General features: G+C 36.4%; 1 protein-coding gene across 1 annotated transcript in view; it reads right to left on the bottom strand.

Moving 5' to 3' along the window:
* The window catches only part of DMD (dystrophin), a 1,374,504-nt gene that overhangs the window by 1,054,388 nt on the left and 297,188 nt on the right, over positions 1-22,928 (bottom strand). Inside the window, 1 exon segment of the mRNA XM_068422827.1 lies at positions 7,491-7,552. Coding sequence (XP_068278928.1) covers positions 7,491-7,552 — 62 coding nt within the window.

Raw genomic sequence — 22,928 nt, 5'->3', positions numbered from 1 at the left:
GAAAAATTACTTTGGAAGCAAAATATAAAAAGTCATCAAGTTTATAAATTTGAAAGCTTGCACACACAGTTGATGTTACGTGCAAAACTGAAAGCATGAAGATATTTGTGCCTTTAAACTGTGCCTGTTTCTGTTCATGGTAACTTTCTCGGTCATACAACAAAATCTATAAAATATATTAATAGATAACAGAAGTTCTAGAATACAATTCTGGGTAAAATAAATGGCAATATTGCCATTGGTATCACCTTAAAAATACAGTAAAAATAATTTTTAAGTTATTTCTCATTTCAAAGGAAACTTATTCGAAACATAATAAATATTCACACAGGATATATCCCATTTTACTGCATCATAAAAAAAAAAAGATATAGAATATGGAGATCTAATAGGTAATTTACCATATATCAATGTAAATAATTTTGAGCATGTGTTTTGCCTGACACTTGCTTATATATTCTGTAGATACCCAAAAAAGGAAAATCACTTAACAATGCAAATGTGTTTTCTATACCAGCTTTAAACATCATTTGTTTTCAAAAAAAAAGATGAAAAGCTTTTCCTTTAGTAATACAAAATAGGCATGATGGGCCTTTGGTGTGCTCTTGAAAGACATATTATAGAAAGGTTATTGGTATGAGAGAGCCCAGTATTTTAAAACAGTATGTATCCCAAGGGTAGTGTTGATCACACAGAGCTGGAAAGCAAGGTTAAGCACTATTAATCTTCAGTGAGAGTTCTGGTTATTTGCCACACTGTAGCAGAGCAGATTAATTTGGCTCCCACATTAGTAAACGGCTCTTTCTCATCACTTTCACTGTAGCACTTAAAAAGGCTAGCAACAGAGACACAGAACAGATAAATTAGGTGTTTAGGATGGATGAATATCAATCATGGTGTCTTACCAACATCAACTAATACCAATTACAATTTTTTCAGATTTATCACAAATGCTACAATTTTAAACATGTGTGATTTTCTGAAAGTTTTCTTTCAGAAAAAATAAAAAAAAGTAATTCTGAGGCTGCTCCAAAAGGTATCATCAATGTTTAGTTAAGGAGTTGAGCTGACATCTACCATATTCACTTTTAATAAACAGCCATGAAAGATTTGATCAGGGTTTTACCACAGACACAATTTCAAAATTTTACTGACAATCCATCTTTTTTATGTCCTGGAGTAAATGTTCTTACATGTGCTACCTGGTCCTCCTTGACATTTATCTCCATGTTAGTGCTCCTTAGATGAATAGAGCACAACTTTGGTTTTGGTGAATTCTGCATAATTCTACTGACCCAAATAAGGAAATGGATATGGGCACAAAACCAGAAGTTCTGAAGCAAGTCATAGTGTGAATATGCAGCGTCACCAGTAAAATTACAATACATGCTACTTCGTGACCTGGTAGATGCTACACTGACTATTAGTGAGTGTTGGTTGCTCAGTTCTACGATTCCTCAAGGCTTGGTGTAGGGTTAGCATTCAATCCTCATTTACTTTGGCCACAATTACTCTTTTTAGGAGAATTTATCAGTAACTCTTTTTACCTATTAATTTAAAAGAATAAGCTTTCCCCCCCACTCCCCCTGTAATCAAGAATGAGTGCAAATGAGCCTAGTTTGCATTTGATAAAAAAAAGTTCAAACACCTCCCGCCTCTTTAAATTCTACCTTAACACAAAACAGTTTGGGTATCAGATAATGTAGGAAGAGCTCAGTCTGATTTCTGTTTTTTAAATGAAAACAGTAATAAAGACTGGATGAATTACACAGTTTGAGAATACATCTACACTGCAGTGTCAGGTACTGGTTCAACATACTTTAAAAATACAGGGCTAGATGCAAACGCTTTTGACTGGGAGCGGCTGCAGGCTAATCTGTGGCAACATGGAGCTCAGCAAGCTTTTATTTACTCTGTTTCTCAACAGGCTTTTACACAGGCACTAAATTCTGTGTAAATAGTTAAAGCACCACAGCTATCTGTATGAACTTTTCTGAACTTGTCTACAATGATATTAAAGTTTGTCCTGCAAAGCCAGTGTTGATGTACTCTCTAGAACTCAATTCTAAAACAAATCCTACAACACCAGCACACCCTACTGATTACTTTTATTATGTGAAACAGCTAGGGATCTTTCCTAGTCTTCTCATAGACATGCATATGCAATTACTGCTTTTAGAAAATACAACACACCAGCAGACATCAGTGAAGCTTGAGCACACTGATCTGAACCTCCAAGTATAGGATTTAATTCTAATTTTCCTACTGGTCACTCACTCATCTAAGCAGCTATCTTCATTTGACATATAGGTTAGGTGTCAAGATAGCAGTTTGGACAGAGCCAATACGGAACATTTTATCCTGTGTTTTTGTGATTTGTTGCCAACCCCCCTCTCCCTCCAGCTCCTTTTCATAATTATTAATTATAGTCCAGAAATATGGGTAAAGAGATGGTACATCTGATGGAGTTTGATGTAGATTAGTCACAGCAGTTAACACATTTCCATAGAAGCTAAATCATAAAGAAATTTGACAAACGAAACTATTATTGTCTTCTCCACAAAGCTTCACCAGACTACTCCCCTCCCAGAGTCTGCAACACTTAGAATTCAGTTTGTCATGACTGGCTTTTTAAATTTGTTTAATTTGAAGTCATTGTGAGTGATAGCACAGAAAACGGAGCCGGTGTGTAAGCAAAAGCAGTACTGCACATTTCTCTATCAGACGCCAGACTTATGGTAGTACAGTCTCTCTGTACCTCAAATATTGGCATACTTCTTCAAAAGGTCAGTAAACATTTCATTTGTATCAGTAGTTTTTGTTATCTGATATGCAGAAGGCATTTAATCTACAATCACGAGACCACTAAAGTGAATGGGAGTCTTGAATAACATCAGGTTGTCCATGAATTCAAGAAGAGGGAAAGAACTGAGACCATCACCACACCTCCTATCATATAAATGACATACGAACACTGGGTAATTAGGAAATTATTTTGACTACGTAATTTGATTAAAGTTGTAAGCAATGCCCCTTCTGTGTTCCTTTTATCCCTGCATATATCAGTTGACTGAACAATCTAGCTGCTATTCAAAACAACTTCATTAGTAAAAACTGCATTTAATTTTGCTGTTATTCTACTAGCCACCTATATCTTAAATTAGTCTGTCAACCTTACATTCTTTGGCACAGGCTGCATCTTTACTTCGTTTCTTTACATGATCACTACAAGAATGAGAATCTAATTCCACAGTCACCACACAAACAACTACCTCTTAATATTCCACCTGCCTGTAAAAAGCTGCCATTTTTCATGACTTAAATTCTCCATTAAAAGGATTATTTACTGAATGATCTTGGCTTTCCATAAAGATAAGTAATGAAATATTGGGTATCCTTAAATTTATTTCATATTCTGTCTTCTTCAATAACAACAGGAGGAAAACCAAAGCATGAGGTAGAGAAACTGTAAAAAATTACCCACTTCCCCCCACTCCCCAAATTCTACCATTCTCTTTTTTCTGACTCTTGCTCCTACCTGGTTGAAGATTAATAATTTCCATGTTTACACGAAAAAGTGTACTGTCATATATAATGTTTTCTTCGACTATGTAGTAAAATTTTTTACCCTTTTGTAGCAGAAATGTGGACAACTTACTTAAACTTCTGAATTTACAAGCAATTTAATGAACACCTGGTTTTTGATATTGCACATTAAAATGTTGAAATCTCATTCACAAATTCACAAATTTGCTTTTTAGGGTGGGTTTTGGTTGTGTTTTTTTTTTTTGTTCTGGAATTTTCAGGTTTTCATTTTAAAATTAAATGCCATTTACAAGCTCTTTCCTACATGGAAGTAAAGAACATTTCCATCTTCAGCAATTCTTTCTATTTTGAAGCCTATTATGCAGTGAACAACTAAAAATGTTTAACCAGCGAGACAACACAAGCTCAATTAAAATGGGGTACAGGCATTGTTAACGTAATTGTTGTGCCTCTTTTAAAGTTCCAGCAGAGACCTGCTACACTTGAGGTCTTGTGATATATTTGCATTCTCCCAAAACACATAGTTAAGATTCTGTGCTTCATTTATAAACAAAGGTTTCAGTTATTTCAGATTTTAAAAGTTGAGATCTGAGCAAAAGCTATCATACCCAGGACTAGATATATCTCTTGTGAGAGCTCTATTAATAAAAACTAGGTTGCAATACGTTCCTTTGCTATCATTACACACACTCTGCAGAACTTCATTATTTTATAAATAAACTCATTCTGAGGACAAAGAAAAGCTCTTTCTGAATAAAATGATATTGAAGTAATATGCTCCACATTTTTAAAGTTGCTTTGAGTTTCAACTTATTGCGTGCCATTTAGATGGTAAACCAAGAAAGTATCACTAAAGAAAATCATACACAATGTTTATGATTAGAAGGGGGAAAGCACAAGTCTCTTGGATTACATTCTCCCATTTCTCCTATACTTTTAATTTACTAAGCATTTTATCTCACAAACATTGGCCTATCTTACTGAAACAATGATGAGTTGCTTATAGATGAGTGACATACTGTAATCTTTAAAGCACGGATTTTCTGCATAATCCACTTTTTGGCTAGTAAAAGAAGTAGGAATTAGAGAGGAACCTGTTCTTTAGACAAGCTGTAAGAGAGACTTGCAAATGCATTTTCCCCAGTTTTTCCATTTAGAGCACTCCACTCAACATGCCAAAAAAGTTTGGAGGAGACATGGCCTCACCTACAGCAATTGTAATCTTGCTGACAGTTTTGCTAGCTTTTCCTAGATACCCTTTCATGGACTTCTTGGTAGCACTCCAGAGGTTTCTATGGTTTGCACATCACAGACGTAAAATTGCCTAGATGGTGTGGTTGAGAGTTTGTTATGGATTTCATGTTAGGGACTTTACTCCTTATATAAGAGGTACCAGAGTTAATTGCTGAACTCAGGGCATCTGAGTCCAAAGTATCTACACATGATTCAACTAAAATGTCACTGCATGCAAGACCAGAAGGTCTACTACTTCCCTCCAGATCTGTGATTCAAACAATAGTTTGTTTTTTTTTTTTCCCCCACAAACAAAAATTATATGTGGGTGCTTAAGTTATGGTGAAGATGAATAAATTAGGAAATTATTTTTCAACAATTTATAACTTCTGACATTAAAAGCATTATTTGTATTTACATTACTAGTCACATGAAAGCAGTTTGCAAACATGAGTATTTTCAAAGCTTAGCCTGAGAGTAAGTGTACTGATGCACAGGTACTCTAGACACTGAATTTTGAGGAAATGAATACAGCTCTTTGGGGGGCAATGAACTACAGACTCAACACAAATGAAGATTTAGAACATCTAGAACTAAGCTTTTACTTTGACTCCACAAGTAGGATATTTTTTTTAGCTATAGAGGGTGGGATGGATGGGTGGGAATTGTATAAAACAATTTCATTCAACTCTAAATATTTTACAGTTCATTAATGACCTGGATTCCACCATTCACAAATAAGAGAAATGGGTGATGTAATCTATTCCTCTATCTTAATTCCAGCCCCGAGGTCTAATCTACTCAAGACAGCACCGCTAGAACCACATTGGAGTGAATGCAAACCAATTCTACAATGAAAATCATTTATTTAACACTTTTACAAAGCTAACAATGGTGAGAAATCATTAAGCAGGAGTAGCCCGTTAACTGCAATCAATTCCACAGCTAGAAACAGAGACGGATTTGAACCACTGAAAACAAGTCAGGAGAAGAAGGTGGATAATCTGTAGATTTCACATGGAGATTCACTCTCGTGTTTGGAAGACCACCTCTCCCGAAACATCTTGGTCTTCAGAAGAGGAAGAGACACAGTCCAAGGAGAGCACACAGCTATTAACTATGACTGCTCATGTTGCAGCGGAATACAAGCAGGGCCTCCTGTATTTCTGTCCTGAAAACCCTAGACAGAAATAAAGCTTGCATGGTACATGACTGCACTGAGGATCAAACCATGATTTCTGCATGTGCACCACACAGGCAGCCAGCAGCTATTACTAAGCTTACCAGACACGTTTTCCCATTTTAGCCTGACTATCCTGTTGTTATGGGTAACAATTTTGTGGGACAAGAGTAATTTGTCCAAGATTTAAAGATCAAGGGGTTTTTAGTAGATTGATTGTTGAAATAAAAAGACGCTGTCCAAAACACAGGTGATGCATGAGGCAAAGAAAAACTTGAGCCGTAGTGCCATAATAAATTTGCCTTTTTTTTTTTTGCAATAGTACCATGTTGCTGACTCATTTTTGTTTGTGATTCACCGCACTTCCCAGAGCTTTTCTTTCCGTTATTATCGCCAGCCCAGTTATCCCTCCTTCTGTATGCATATATTTTATTTCTGTCCTAAATATGACACTTCACACTTGTCTTGTAATTCATTCATCAACTTGAGACCATTTGTTCCAGATTGTATTTCATCCTGATCCAGTCCTCCGATGTGCTGGATGTCACTGCTGTAAAGATGCTGAGCACAAACACGTGCTGTCTTAATCATTTCATCGCAACCAGAAAATACTCCAGATGATGAATAAGTCCTGTGGGACTCCCTGTTTGACTGAACCACTGCTCTGAGCATATTTTTCAACATTATGGTGGACATATTCAGATTATTTTACTCTTCTGTTTTAATGGGGAGAATCAGATGGGACACAATCAAAAACCAGACTAAACAGAAGATATATCACAGCTACTATTTCATTGTTGTCTATTGCCAATTATTCCCTAGCAGATAAAATGACAGATTATGGGATTAATTTAGTTTATTACTGGCAAATACAGTTCAGTAATTATCCTCCAGGAATTTAAAAAATGTTTAATAAAATTAATAGTTTGAGCACAATTTTTCCTGTGTATTAAAGTTAAAATTATTATATGTTGCTGGGGGGCTCCTTTAAATAAGTTAGTTATTTGCTCTTTTTTCCAGTACATTTGAGATCTTTACCATTCTCCAACAGTTCACAAAGATAACTATTCCAAAAAGTATTATAATTGACTTTCATGATTTGCTGACTGGATCACACCTCTCATCTTTGACCTTGCTCCTCTCCAATTCATCTGGTTTTGTTAAATTTGTGATTGCAATGAGAAACAAGAAAAGACAAGCCCAACAGAAGAAATTCCTCTGTATATTAGGAACATAACAAAGGAGTCCAACGAACAGTAATACATGTGCATCACTAGTTTGAGAAAAGGCAAAGTAAATCGAAGCAGAGAACATTTTGAGAGGAGCACAGCTTTTTACATTTCAATCCCTACTGAAATCAAGGGAATAAAACTTGGGCTTTTTTTCTAATAAATCAGTAAGCTGCATTCAGCAACACCTGAAACTTGTAACTGTTACCTCGAAAATCAAGACTCAGTGGAAGAATATCAGTTTTTTCGAAAAATATACAAAATGTATTTTTGTTTATAAATAAACAAAAATATTTAATTACCTTAGCAAACTGTGCATTTATCCATTTTGTGAATGTTTTCTTTTGAACATCTTCCCGTTCATCTGCCAGAGAAAAGTAAAACACTTCATTAGAATTATTCAACGAAGAAGCACAATATTATTGATTAAAGCTTCAGTCTTGGTTTGTAGTAAAGCTACTACTAATAATTCAAACACATTCAGGGCATATATTTGGATATATTCTGTCCTTGACGATTACGTCAATATAATTTTGAAAGCCTACAGGTTCAGATATCCCATTCAAGATTTTAATTTCATATAAGTATAAAAAAACACATTACCCAATGGTTTTGGCAGCAGGAAACTCTTCTACAGCACTTTTAGAGAAGTACTTGAAATAACAAGTTCATATGCACATCCTCAAATTCCTTGAGGAAGTGAAGCCTTCTGGATCACAACGATAGTTTTCAATTGGAAGCCCCTGCCATACTTTATGCCTTTTCTGTCTTGCAGCTATTTACCTGTCACAATTTGTTATATATTTTTCCTCTAGTGGAAAAAGAAAAAAAAACCCCATACATTTGTTCAGCCATACATGAAATTCATTCTCAATTCTTTAATACAAAAAACATTGTAGAGGGAGATGATTATCTTAGGCCTTGATTTCTGTATCTAAGTTATAAGTACAGTCTTGATGCAGAATGGAACTGGACACACAAAGGTACAATTCTAACATATTTTATGTAGGTGGGAAGAGAAATATATCTTCAAATTAGAATGTAATAAACATTCGCTCAAAAAGATCTATTAGGCATCATACCTGAAATAATACAGAATGGTAGCCCTCTCTGTACACAAAGTCAAACCAAACTAGAATTAAAGGGCATATGTGGAAAAGGCTGCAGAACACTTATACTAAAATAAAGCTCACTCGATGCTGCCTTTTGGTTTGCAGTAAAATTCTTTACAATTCTTACATGAAAAGGGATATTAAATTCCCATCTGAAATGTTCAGCAATTAATAATGTTAATGGATTCAGCTGAATTTGAAAGACAGGTATGGATGAGCTACATGAGAAATGCACAGCATTAATAATGTACTTTGCTTTCCCTCCCTCCACCCCTCCAAGGAGACAAGGTAAATCTTTTTGATACAACTATATCTTTTGTTCTTAAAACCTCACCTGAATAGCACTTTAAAAGTGCCTTTCATGAGAATGTTTTCCATTCTCAACAATAAAACATACTTATGAAAAAATAATACTAGATTTCATAAAGCTGCTATTTCATTATAAAAAAAAAAATCTGCATACAAGAAGAAGTGTATTCTAATTGCTTTCAAATGATCTTGAGTGAAAAGATTTACGACACAATAGTACTGCTGGAAACACGCTATAGAAGCCAGGCATTATATACATTATATACATTCTGCCACTAATACATGAGCATTTGCTACAATAAACTGCAATTTGCTACAATAAAATAATGCTGCTTGCTTCATCCCCTGGCTGAAAGTGATAGTTGCATAGTTAGAGATTCATCAAAAGAAACAGCATGTGGAGAGGAGATGCATGCTTTTGATAATAAATTATGCTAGAGCTGTTAAAATTTATTTTTTTCCCCACAAGCATCACTTCCCTCTTTGTTGACTGTTAGTAAGCTGTTTATTATATAGTTTTGATTTATTCCAGCCATGTGCAATACACAGAAGATGGGAGAAGGAAGATGCATTTTGTTGGTGGAAGATATATGTTCAATCTGATGTTGTATTACAAACTTCTTCAGCAACTTTGTATAAAATATTACATATAAATAGCTACTCCTGTTTAATCATGTCTGGTAAAAATGCCACATGCAACCTTAAAATGGGGTAGAATTTTGAGATAGTAGGTGGGATTTTGCAGGGGAAAAGGCAAAAATGCCTCTTTCAAACTGTTTAAAATTTCTCTTTTCCACCCCAGGCTACCGTAGTGGAATATTCAGTAACAGTGTGTGGTTTGATTTTTCCCCCCCTCCACACACAGATATAAGCCAAAGATTTAACTGCTAGTCACCAATTAATTCATGTCCATCAAGCTGATAAAAACCAGGGTCTCATGAGGAAAATGAGAGTTAAAAGCACAACTTGAACATTTGAAACTTATTCAAAGTTCAGGCAATGTTCCATTACCTTTGCAAACAGAAATCTATTCCACTGCTGTTATGTTTATACAGAGATCATTTCAAGCACTTTTCTCTCTAGATGCTTGCTCTGACATGTTTATACCACAGCAATTTGTTAGTGGCACTCTCCTAAACTAAAAAAAGAACCAATCTTTTGGTAATGCATGGCATGATTTCCCCACAGTAAGCATGATGTTTTTCAAAAAAAAGATGTTTTCCTAACCCAGATTTATGGATTGAATGCTAGACATGGAAGCTGAATGACGTTTGTCTGCATGCTGTAGAAATGTGCCAAAAATACTAAGCTGCCACTTTTATAACACTGTGTTTATAATATATCCTTCAGCAGCAAACCTCTTCAGGTTAAATCTAAACAGCTTAAATCTTCAGATTTAACCTCTTCAGGTTAAATCTAAACATGAAACATTGGCACAGATCCTGAATTCCTTTATCACAATAATAACGCGATCACTTCCCACAGCAAAAATATGCTTTTCTCAAAATGCTGGACATTGAGTGGAACAGGTTTAACCTCCTTTCTGTAGGTTATCAACTCAGAAGATGAACATATTGAGGTCTATAGAAAGCCTTCCAGAAAAAAAAAAGATTCTGACCTGTGACATTTATCTAATTTTCATGCACTAGAGTGAGCCTCTAGTACTGCTGTGCAGACCTTGTTTTAACTAGAACACATTCACAAATGGATCTTACAGTTCTGATACATTTCTGGTAGGATGAGCATCCAGCTTGGCAACTGTGAATGTGAACCTCTTGAATTAGCTAAATGCACATTTGACTTTAAAAGTATTATTCCAGGCTGGAGCTTATAGGAAATTATGGCCGGGAAAGAAAGTGCAGTATTAATGGAGCTAATCATGTGACAAAGGATAGTTCTAAGATTTAATCAGGTGGTAAGGCTAATAGAGACAAGTGGTACGCTGAAGAATGCTTAGGAACATGCAATCAGGATCCAACAGAACAAAAATGCTATTGTTAATGGCAAGTAGTTACCAGACAGCTTTCCTAGATACTTAATGAAGTATTTCACGTTTGCAACCTCCTACTCAAATGAAATACCCATCTGTTTTCCACAAAAAAGCCAGCATTATGTTGTCATCCCTTAGTAAACCACACTTATTTTTCTACCCCTGCCAAACACCACCAAACATTTTAAATAAAAAATGGCAACAGTAAAAGAAATTATTTTCAAATATGTAGTATACTCTAGACACTATTCTGAAAGCATAACAGCAGTGTTAACAAGTCATAAAAAACCCAGTACTTTTTAACAATGTGAGCTGATGAATACTAAGCAGATTTTAAATGAACCAAGGTTCAGAAACATACAGTATACATGACACTACATTATTCTATTTGTATGATATAAGACACTCTCCCTCAGAAAACATGGAGTGGGGGGAAGGAAGCTTCCACTCTTTGGTGCATCCTTCCCTATTTTTCTAGAGGATCTTTATCCTCTCTTACTCAACACACCTGAACAAATAATGCTTGCACAGACTCACAGAATGGCTGAGGTTGGAAGGGACCTCTGGAGGTCATCTGGTCCAACCCCTCTGCTCGAGAAAGATCACCTAAAGCCAGTTGCCTAAGACCACGTCGTCTGTTTTCGAACATCTCCAAGGATGAAGACTCCACAGCCTCTCCTCCTATAGACTGCAACATCAAGACGCCATCTTTCATGCCATTTGCATTCTGCCTTCCACAAATGTGGATGGTGATTTCCAGTGCAAGTGTCTTAGGAAACTCTCCTCAAGAATAAGTAAAGCCCATTTTTGAAAATGAGAAGACGTTCAACAAAAGTGCACTGGCAGTTCAGGGATATGGGAAATGATCCATATCCCTAGATTATAAGATTTAATTTGAAACAAACAAACAAATCATTGTCTTTAATGTGTTAATAAAGATGTTACATAATATGTGTAGAATATTTGAATCACTGCAGAGATAGGCAGTGATAGGAGGCTTGGCTGTGTGATAGAAGATTTTATGCAGTCTTCAGCAGGCAGTTCCATCACGGTTGGAACACAAACAGGAAAGGAGACTTGTCTTATTCTGTTACCCAGTGTTGCCTTGAGCTGAGTCAAACAATAATTGAATAGCTAGGTTTTGTCTACCAGTAACCATCAGGAAGAAAGAAGAAAAAAGAAAAAACAAAGAGGAAAAAAGAAAAAAAAAAGAATTCCCCTAAAGTAGCTGGAAAGTTTGAAACAATGGTGTTAAGGCAGGTGTCAATTCCTTCATTCATGGCAACTGCAGGTTCATTGGAACACTGCACTTTAGAGAATAAAACCATCAAAATTGCTATTTGATTTTCTAGTGGCCAAACAATGCAGATTTAGAAAAGGCCAGGATGTGCTTCAGTGAGTGGGGAGCACTAGCAATAGTGGGAGCACTAGGAACAAAAGACGCCACAGACAGTCACATTATTGATCCTCTGTCTCCATCGACTCACTATTCTTAGAGATTTTCAGCACATTCTTACGATACTCTGCCAGTAACTACAACTGCTGAGAAATGTTCCCTTCTCATTCTTGCTTATCTGAGAGGGGAAAAAGAAATCAATGCAATACAATGACTGAATGATATTTGAGCGGACTAGCTTTGATTTTTAGTCATTGAGGTCATCCAAGACATTCACAAGCTGACAGGAAATACAATAGACTGCTTTGACAGACAGACAATGATTTCAAGTCTATTGCTCATGTAAGGCAATATGTCCTTTGTCCATCTTCTATAAATATACTGATGAACGGTGTGTTGACTTTTTCTGAATACTGTAAAAACCTCCGTGTCCCCTGTGCTACCCCTTGAGACTTTAGTGTGGAACCTGAGTCAAACCACCATAATGAGACCAGTTCAGGCTTCTCAAAACACTGATGAACCTATTCAAAATCTGAGCAGAATCTTCAGCATCCAGAAAACCCTCATTAATATAAAAAAGTAGAAGTCAGTCCTCCCAGAAATAGTATATTAACGTTTTCTGAGAACATTTAGTAAGATTCAAGGCAAGTTTAGGAAAGGAGCAAGGATATTACTACATCAAAAAGACTTAATCTCAACTCTGCTCGTCCCCATCCCCTCCTTCCTCCCTATACACAACATGGGGTATTCAGCTCTAATTCATACATCGGTAATGGTATTCCCAGCAGTTGTCCTAGTCCTTCTCTTGTCTACCACATACACACACTTTGGGAACTGATTGTGCTTCTCTGTGTCTATGTATTTGACCCAGGAAGAACGAACAGAACTGCTAATAGGCAATAACCTTTCTCATGGCCTCTATGGGCTGCTTGTTGTCTTCTTGCTGGTTGGCTGTTAAGTGGAGTAGCTAATGACAGCTGTAGGGCTGGAAGAGGGCCCTGATTTCGTATCTCCTCTCATCAGCAGGGTAAGGGAATAGGAACAGAGTGGCAGCTGCTTTCTTCTCCCATCTCATGTAACACCACACTGACTTTCAGGACCTCCGGCTCAAATGTTGGCGACCCACCCTTGCCTTAGATTTTCAAGAATAAGGATGTGAACCAGGAGTCCCCTGGTTATTCACAGCTTTGCAAACACAAGGTTTGCTGGTTTTGTTTGTTAGTTTTCTTTTATTCTTTTATAACCAGCAATGACTTTGGATTCAGGTTCTTCCCAATGGTAAATTACTCCTAAAACGAAACCTAAGAAGCCCCAGTATTTCAATACATCAGAATTCTCTACAAAAAAAAGAAATATCTTCTCAAAATTAAAGAACAAACTTATTCCTCTCTGCCTGAGAAGCCAGTGCTCGACAAGGAAGGAGTTCAGATTATTACTTAAGTTGTATTTACATGGAAATATATAATTATTAGTTTGGATATACAGCTTTCTATGAGCAATGTTTATTATCTATTTTTCAGTGTCACATACACATATTGACAAATGAAAAGTAGGCCTAATAATATATTAATAGAAGTACATGCTATTTTAGTACATCATTACAGTAGTATTTTCTGAACACTGTAGATCATGTATTACACCCTAAAATGAGGTAACATGTTTGCTTTAACTCAAGCCTCCATAACGGTTAGAAGTACTATACTGGCTGAAACCACTGCAGTTGGCTGGAACTTGTAGAATATTGTATGATTTAACCATATTATCACCTTTTTGGCAGTCAGACACCAATGAAATCATATTGCCAGTACATCCAAGCACCAGTTGCTGCTCAATCCCCAACTCTGGTTGTTGGTTTAACTTGCACAAAAGGGTAGAACCTAACTGACGTTTCAAAAAAAAAAAAAAAAACAGGTTTAATTTGTTTGAAGGAGTGACTAGACATGATAAACAGGTTAATTACGTCTTGCCTGTAGTAACTCTGGTTTCAGATGTTCTTACTTTTAAACCATTTTTGTCCTTCCCAGAGGAAATGGGAATTGATAGCAGAAGAAAGAGGGAATCGGTATCAGCTTTTTTCTTCCCTCCTTGGAGCACATGCCTATTTTCATACGCTGCTCCTTGCAGAGGAAAGAAAGAAGCCTTAGGACAGATTGATAGGCCCCAGCAGGTAGCATGGCAGCAGCAGTCCCCCCGCGAGCCCTAACATACAGCCAGCACCGGGAAAATCCTCATCAGCTAAAGACTCATAAAATTGGTTTGTGTACACAGTGCAGTCGGTGACAACCCGTAATAAGCATTGTTACTCTCCTGTACCAGTGATCTGAGAATTGCTGAAACTAATTCAAAGTGAAAGCGAGTGCTCTCACCTCGGCTGCTGGTACCAAGCCGTCTCGAAGCAAACTCCAGCATTATAAATGTTCCTGTCACCGCTGTGACCGGGAAAAGTCACATACCAGAAAACAGCAGCACTGGCAGATCCTGTATTTCAGCAATGTCACAGAAAAAACCCCAACAAAACCCACAAAATAAGAAACATCATTTTGAAAAACTTTAAACGGCCATAGCCTTTATGGTTTTTACCAGGGAAGTTGTTATACGCCCTATGAGAAGGAAAACCATGATAAAGGAGCTGTGGCCAACACTGAATTTTGCTTGCCAGGACACAAAGGCTGTGGGTTTCTTGGGGGGGGGGGGTTTTGTTTGTTTGTGGTTTTAAAATTTGGAGGGCAGCATTTAGTTGATCAGTAGGCCACCTCAGAGTAAGCTGTGACAGAAGCACTACATGTGAGTATTATTATAACAGAGAATAATTATAAAAAATAAAAAAGTCAAGGTTATGTAACTAGATAAAGTTACCCACAAATCTCATATTTATAACTTTTATGAAAAATAGACAATTATTTTTGTTTTGTTCAGAAAACAGAATATAAATGCTTACTGTTAGACTGACTGTGTCTTTCCTTAGCTGGAGATTTTTACCATCTAGGTTTCTATTTATGTTCAAATATGAACTATAAAGGACAAGGGACCAAGGATAGTAAAGTTTATTCATGAGCCAGTCAGAGCAGCACACATCAAAAAGCAAAAATAGGAGCCTACAAACTTTCTGAATGACAGACTGTCAACTAATAACAAACGAAGCTGAAAGAAGCATCAGGATTTAAAATAGGTAATCAGAGTCTAAAATATGACACTAGTACCTAGTGTTTCACACAGGCTTCTCATGTAAAAATGAAATTGCTGTACTGTTTTCAGCAAATGCCACCTAGTGATACATAGTTGCAAAGCTTGGAAGCGCTTTGGCTTTTATGTATTTTCTCCCAGATTGTCTGATTTGTTCATATGAAAAAAAAATCAGACAAATGCTTTACATGGTCACAGGCCACCAAAATTCATGTCACACACATGCAGAACACAGAGGAGGATGGGTTAACCATACGTGGAGAACCAACATTTGTTTCAGTTTGTATTAAAGTATTAATTACAAATAACCACGCTAAGTACACAGTGGTGGCTAGTGCTAGTCTGTAATATTTCAAGTTCTTTTTTTGTTCCTCTATTAAAAGCAATTAGAGAACAGGCTGTTCTAGTCTGCTTGAGTGACTGCTGTCTACTTTATTTCATCTGACCCAATTAGCATCTGAGTTAATTAGTAGAGGCTGCCACTGAGACACGTATCAGAGAAGTTTGTGATTAATGGGACCAAGGTGTTAATATGCAATTGTTTACAATACACGCACCCTTTCCTTACAGTGAAGATAACATCACAGCAAAGCTGATAACATTTGCTGGCCCACAGCTAGGCTTCACTTCATTACACACCATTTGCAAATCTTTGAAAGAAAATAAAACATGCTTCTAAAAATAGCTGTATAAATTAAAGGTGACCAGTGTTTTCCACTCCTGTTTTAACCTTATTTGAAGTAGCCAAAGTAAGGATGAATTTGTCTAAATCAAAGTTGTGATTTATTTCATTCACAGAGAAGTATTACAGATTGATTGTTGTTAGGTTATTTGGCTTCCTCTCACCACCCCCAAGCATCCCCCTCTCTCAAGGGGAGAAAAGAAAGGATAGTCAAAGAGTAAGATAAAGCACTTTAAAAGCCCCTGTTGATGTTGATCAACGGGGGGGGGGGGGTCGGAATCTAACAGAATAGAATTTAATTCCTCTAAACCCCTTCCAATTTCACAGCTGCTTTATACTGTTTGTAATGGCTCAATTGCACAAGTGACTGAAGAATCTTAAATTTTCAGAAACACACAAAAGAGTCTGAGTGTTTAATTAAATGGTATACTAAATATGCTTGTCTCATATTACCCCACATTTGGGAAAACTGCTGTTTCATACAGGTGAAGGATAATACAAATTAAATACCAGCACTTGATAGAAAACTTGGACTACAAAGCATGATAAATGTGTGTTCCCTACCCACTGTAATATAAAGCATTCTTGAAAGGAAAAAGAAAGTAATTGAATTTCTAGACAGCTCATAAGCACCACTTTGCGAACAGCCATAATGTTTACTGTAGCCTGTAAGTAGTTCTTCCTACAGCTTCTTTTTGAAGCTTCTAATTTTTCATTTAATATCTTTAGTTGGGAAGTGACTGAAAAAAAATTCAAGGTGGAAGAATATCAGGGGAGGAAGAATTAACTCTTTCTGTTATTAATATATTAAAAAAGAAAAACACAAAAGAAATTAGTTTTACTCTTCATCCTGAACCTGATGACCACCGTTACAAAGAAAATGCACTTTTTACTATTTTTAAGAGAAAATGTATTAAAGTTGGTATTCAGCAATGTACCCAGAGCCATCAATAGTTCCAATCCTTTTTTTTTTTCCCTCCAGAAACCAGTGGGGAAAAACTATCATTATATGGAGCAGGCATTATAAGCTGTAGAAATTACATCACTGTACACAGAAGAAGCTCTTTATTTGACGTACTATCCTTGTCTATCAAGTTATACCATGCATAGCATTGGTTTCTGGTCCTATTTCTGTCTGTCAAGTACTGCGTTCAGAAGTAGGCGGCCTACGATACACAGGGGAGGTACAGGATGCATTTCTTTTTAAGGAGTCAGGCATAGGTCCCACTTATGAAGATTTTAATGTTTATTGTAACACCAGAACAACATACTTTGGTATGTTATTAAACATATAATTTATAACTCTGCAGATACTTATCAGATTACTTTTAAGTTGCCTAAGGAACTAACCAAAAGTACAAAGGAATCCTATCCAAAGGCGATCTACCTGGCTTTAGTGCATTAGGCATCTGTTAAATCTGAATAGTCAGTTCTGGGCTGGACACAGAGTTCATCCACACATGGGGATAAAGCATAACATCTTAAAGTTACCTTGGGAAGGTAGAACAGAAAAAACTGGGAAAAATAAAGGGAACTGAGACAGAGATAGCAAGGAAGAAAGAGGAGATACATAATTGCCTTATCCATGTATTGAGCCATTTTTGCATGCTGGAGAAGGAGGAAAAGTAAAGGAAGGAGCAATTTTTAGAAAGGTAACATCATTAGATTTTGTAACATCTCCTTGAAATTACTACTCCACATCAGAACATTTGAAGCATTAGTGAAATACTTGTTAAAATTTGAGTACTGCTCATCTTCTCATTAAGCGAGCATTGTCTGACAAAGTTACAAAAATATTTGCAATGGTAAGATAGATTATTTATTTATTTAATTAATTCATGCAGATCTCATGCCGTCCCAACTGAAACTAGGATTTCCTGGCTGCACCAGATATGAACGTTTCCTATAACTCTTAAGACATTTGCTGCCTGTGCATATTCTGCGCATCAATCAGGGATTTTTTATTTCGTACGTCATTCAGAACTACTTGCAGTGAATGATTGCATATCTATACCACTAAGTGAAGATTAAGAAATATTAGTATTGATGTTGGGACAGTTACCTATTATAAACATTGATTTTGATTTCAATTCAGTGCCAACTCATCAGCTCTACTGAGAGGAGCAGCATCATCTTAATATAGATTCAGTACAGAAAAAGAAGAAAAACGTCTACTTGTCATTCCTTTTACAGATGTTCTTTTCCAGTCTAGACAACTCAAGGCAAGTGTGACATTTCACAACATCATAAACTACATTCAAGAAACATATTGTTATTCTATTCCAATGTTTTTGCAATAGTAGAGTAATTTTCTTTGTAGCCTAATGCCTTCTAGAGGCACCTGAATTGGACCACATAGATATTTTGGTCACATCCATCCTAACAGAGAAACAGAAGTGAATGGGTACTGGAACTTAAGTTTTGGCTTCCACCTTGGAGTATTGTAGAAAAGACCAAATGAAAACATCCAGGGCTGTACAGGCTAGAAAACACACAAGCCGGCAGACGGAGGGAAGGAAGGAAAAACACATCACCAAGAGAGACTCCCCCTTCCGCTCTCCCTGCTCCTGGGAACCCAAACCACTCCTATCAGACCCCAGCAAAATGTCTCCCTTCACAGAGTGAGGCAGTATTCCAGGCAACTGCTCTTTCACTACGCATCCCAGAGTCTCCCCATGCATTATGTTTATATCACAACAATCAAAGTGTGCATCACAAAAGTTTCAGTTCTGGAAATAGGTCTTATATCTACTGATTTCCACTAGGGAGTGGTTGTCATTTTACTGCTTTGTTTGCATATACCTATATTGAAAGTCAGATAGCAAAGCTGGTGGATGTGTACTGAAAGATTACTAAGCCATTGCAGACACTCATCTTTGCACTGGTCTTTGCTGCTGAAGATGCTGAGGAGATTCCCACACCTGACGGGTTCTTTGTAGATCAGAGGAATTGCATCAATTTGAAATAAACAGAGAGGAAGTATTAGGCCAAACCAGTAAGTTATATGGCAATAAGTAATCAGGGCTGGTAGGCATGCTCAGACTACCTATATTTGACTTCCATCCCTGTTAAGATGGAAGAGTCTGTAATGAAGAATAAGACCACTGGACATGTGGATAAACTGGGAATGAGTCAGGCTGACTTCACAGTCAAGGGAAATCCAGCCTGCAACCTGGTGGAGTTCAGTGATGGTGTCAAGAGGTGTGTGTAAAGGGGACATTATGTACATGCATTCCAGAAAAGCCTTTGACAATGTTCCACACCCAAGATTATTAAAGAAGCTAAATTTCTATGGGACTGGAGGAATAGTTTGTTTACAGATGGAAAGCAGCTTAAAGAATAGCTAGAAAAGGGTTAGGCTTAACACTTTTCAGGATGAAGACCAGGCCACAGCTGGGACCTCCAAGCACCCTAGTGAGGGAGGAAACAGAAGGCTCTTTCAGGCCATGAAATGCCTGGAACATCATCCACTGGTGAAGTATTGTGGGAAGCCCTCACAAAACTGAGTAAGCTAGCAAAAAGATGGCCACAGATGTTGAAGATGAAGTGGTGCATCCAGGGAAAAGCGTCCTAAACAAAGCCAACGTGAGGCTGAGCCCAGAACGGAAAACTACAAAAGAGGTCCTGGAGTCATCATTGACAGTTCTTTGAAAATATTGTCTCAGTGTGCAAAGCACATTGAAAAAAGCCACCCAACATGGGGCATCCCCACATGTGCTGTGAACAAAACAAGGGGCCATTTTGTTCATATAAAAGTCTGGCGTACCCATACGTGAAGGGCTGCATGCAGTTCTGGTCTCCACATCTCCAGGAGGATGCAGCAGACTTAGAGAAGGGCAAGTAGAGCCAATCAAGGGGATGGAGCTGCTGCTTTATAAGCAGATACTCAAAGAGCTGGGACATGTCAGTTTGGAAAGAAGGCTCAGGAGATAAGACGGAGATATGAAAAGCACGAAGGGATGGAATTTCTATTAAAAACTTGCTGTACGTGAACCAGGGGAAACTCACTGAAATAAGAGCATGTTGGTTTAGAACAGATTGAAGAAAGTACTTTACCCATTATTTATCAGGAAGTTCAGATAACACTATACAAAATAGTTCAATGTGTCCACGATTAGAGAACATATTTCCTCTTCCCCTGCCCAGACCAAGTGTAAATCCTATTTTCTTCAAATTTCTCCTTTTATTTATTAATAATACAGCTCCTTTGCACACACTATGTTTTCACACCAAAATTTGAATCTGGTTACCCATTCTCCACATGGTTCACACTTGCACGGTGGAACTCCCAAGCATACAAAATCCTTGGGCCAAATGTGTAAAACAATTAAAGAGGATTTATAAAAATTAATGGTGGAAAGGTATGCAGGTGGATTTGAACACAAGTATCCTGAGGCAGCGCTTAGCTTCAGTGCCAACTAATTACTAATATGCAGAAGCTGTGAGGTATTAACTACCATGTAAAGGATTCTCATTTCTCATTATTGCTAGATAGACCTTTAGGCTAATTCAGTGTGGATCATGATTAAGAAAATTAGAATGACTTCTGTATTTTGCTCCTTTTACTCGACTCACAAAAGAAGTATTCTTTGGCCAACACAAGAATCAAAAAGAAAGTGTATTTTTGAGAATTTTGAGAAGTGAGGAATGAGCCGGCTACTCCTCTAATAGTTGCAATGCCTAACAACTAATTTAGCAACCACATAAATAATGTCTATGTTATTTTGGTATTTCTACATCACTAATTGTCAGGCATTCTCCATCAGGATCATCAGCTTGATGACAATGACACACAGAGGTTAAATCACTTGGATATCTAATTAGCCATCAGAAACAATGCTTCTATGACATTCAGGCTCCAGCTAACATCACAGCAGAATCCAGAGAATTTGTAACCAAATACTACTTTTGGCAATTAAAAATACTGCCATTCTTATAATGGAACAAGTAGAAAATCATACAGCAGGCAGCTCAAGTAATAAAAGTAACATGGAAAAGATTTCTAATGAATACAAAGAACTTAGAAAGGTCAAACTGACATGACTGTCACATTTCAATCAATGTAAATGGAACTCTTAAAATTCTCTTCTTCTTTTCTATTTTATTTTTCCAGTAAAAAGGAAAAAAGAGTGTGTTTCAAGTCTTGGACATTTTTCCTTCATTCACAGTTCAGTCTTGAATGGAGAAAAAATTTTGGGAATACACAGCTCTCCATATTACATTGTCTAACACCTAAGGAGACCACTGTGCATAAAAACTCATCCTTTTTTTAATTATTTCTGTTCAAACTGTACTCAAATGTAATACTCAAAGATATGAAGAAAGCTTAAGATAGCTTCTAAATTGTGTTTGTTCATATAACTGGGCACGCACTTATTATCTAATAGAATAGAATGTAGGTATTTGCCTTCTGCTAGGTCTTGTACATTGTAAGGAACTGCCCAGAACACAGACTAAACTTTCGGACTAAACAAAGTGAGCCTGACTACTAACTTAAACATAGAAAAATTTAATCGACATTTCCCATTTCCTGATGAAGGTAGGTGTGGTCATGAGAAAATAATTTCCAGTGCTAACAGCAAGTTTATTGAAAGAACTATTAATTGAGGCTACTATTAAAAGTATGACTATATGTCATTATTAAAAGTATGACTATACTTTAATGTATCTTAAATTATCTTCAAGAAAAAGTAGGGAATTCCATTCAAAAAAAGAAAAATTATTACAGTAAATGGAAATATGACTTAATGTTTCAATTTTGTCTCTGTAGAAGTGCATTAACACTGTAAGATAAAACTGTAAGGTATGAGACATCTGTTTTCATTCACAAAGTTTTTTAAATCTTTACACACAATTAGATGGATATTTGAGATTTCCAGATTCACTATGAATAGTGAATAATCAGTCAGAGAAATACACACTAGCTGTTCATATTTTTATTATCTTAATGCTCTTTGCTATATTTTTGTAGTATTTTTCACTGTTCATCATTGGCTTGTACCACATAAACCTCACACAAAATATGAGAATTACTTTAATGACATAACATTCAACCAACCTGTATGACAGCTTATCATCAGAACTTAAGTATTTTAAAAGTTGAAAATTTTTATAGTCTTGGAAACAGAAACAGTTAATTAATCTTCCTTTTAGCTGTTGATTTTTTTTAAAGGTACTTGATTTAAGGCAAGCATTTAAGGGTTGGCTAGTTTTTGTTTTAAAATGGAATAGATGTACACCTGCTTTTCAATGTACTGCACTGTCAAGACATTATTCACAGCACTGCCACAGTTTAGGGCTCTGCCAAAACACACACACACAGGAACCTGATGTATATTTCAACTTTGAAAAACAAAAAAATTAAAAAATACTACATGGACAGAAAAAAAGGAAAAAAAAGTACTTTCCTGTTTCATAGATATCACAAGCCATCCTCCTGGTTGGAAAGAGGGGAAAAAGCAGTGCCATTGCTTGAAACAATGCATGTTGCTGGATTACTGTCATTAGTGAGGATTACGAATCTTGGCAGACTAAGCAACACAGATGGAAATAACTGCAGCAGGTATAATATTAATGCTAAATTATGGAATTATAACCCACTATCAGTTTGTAAATCTTAATAGCTTTCCCAAGCTACTAGATTTTTTTAAATTTATATTTTCCATAGAACTTCACATCTTTGAAAATGTTTCTGCACTTTACTATGTAACATACAGTTACTAGGATTACAGTGAGAGTAGCAGAGAAAACTACTTAAAAGTTGGCTTTGATTTTTACTGCAAATCTTGTCAGAAATGTAAGCATTTTACAAGTTTAAGAGTTGAGATTAGATACTACTTTACAGAATGAATTATTACTGACATTAGATGTTGTTTTAGAGAATGAATTCTTACTGCCAAAAGCATTGCAAGTATTAACATTTTGTGCACTTTCTTACACCATACAATGATAGAAAGATGAAAAACTGAAGGTGAATTAATTTTAATTCTACAAAATTGGAATTCAGCTAGACAAACTTAATTAACACAGACTTTCTATGCACATTCAGAAGACTATAAAAACAGACAT

Source organism: Nyctibius grandis, chromosome 2 (assembly GCF_013368605.1).
Source record: "Nyctibius grandis isolate bNycGra1 chromosome 2, bNycGra1.pri, whole genome shotgun sequence".
Classification (NCBI taxonomy): Eukaryota; Metazoa; Chordata; class Aves; order Nyctibiiformes; family Nyctibiidae; genus Nyctibius; species Nyctibius grandis.
Note: the sequence above shows the minus strand (reverse complement) of the source record. Positions and strands in the feature narration are given on the sequence as shown.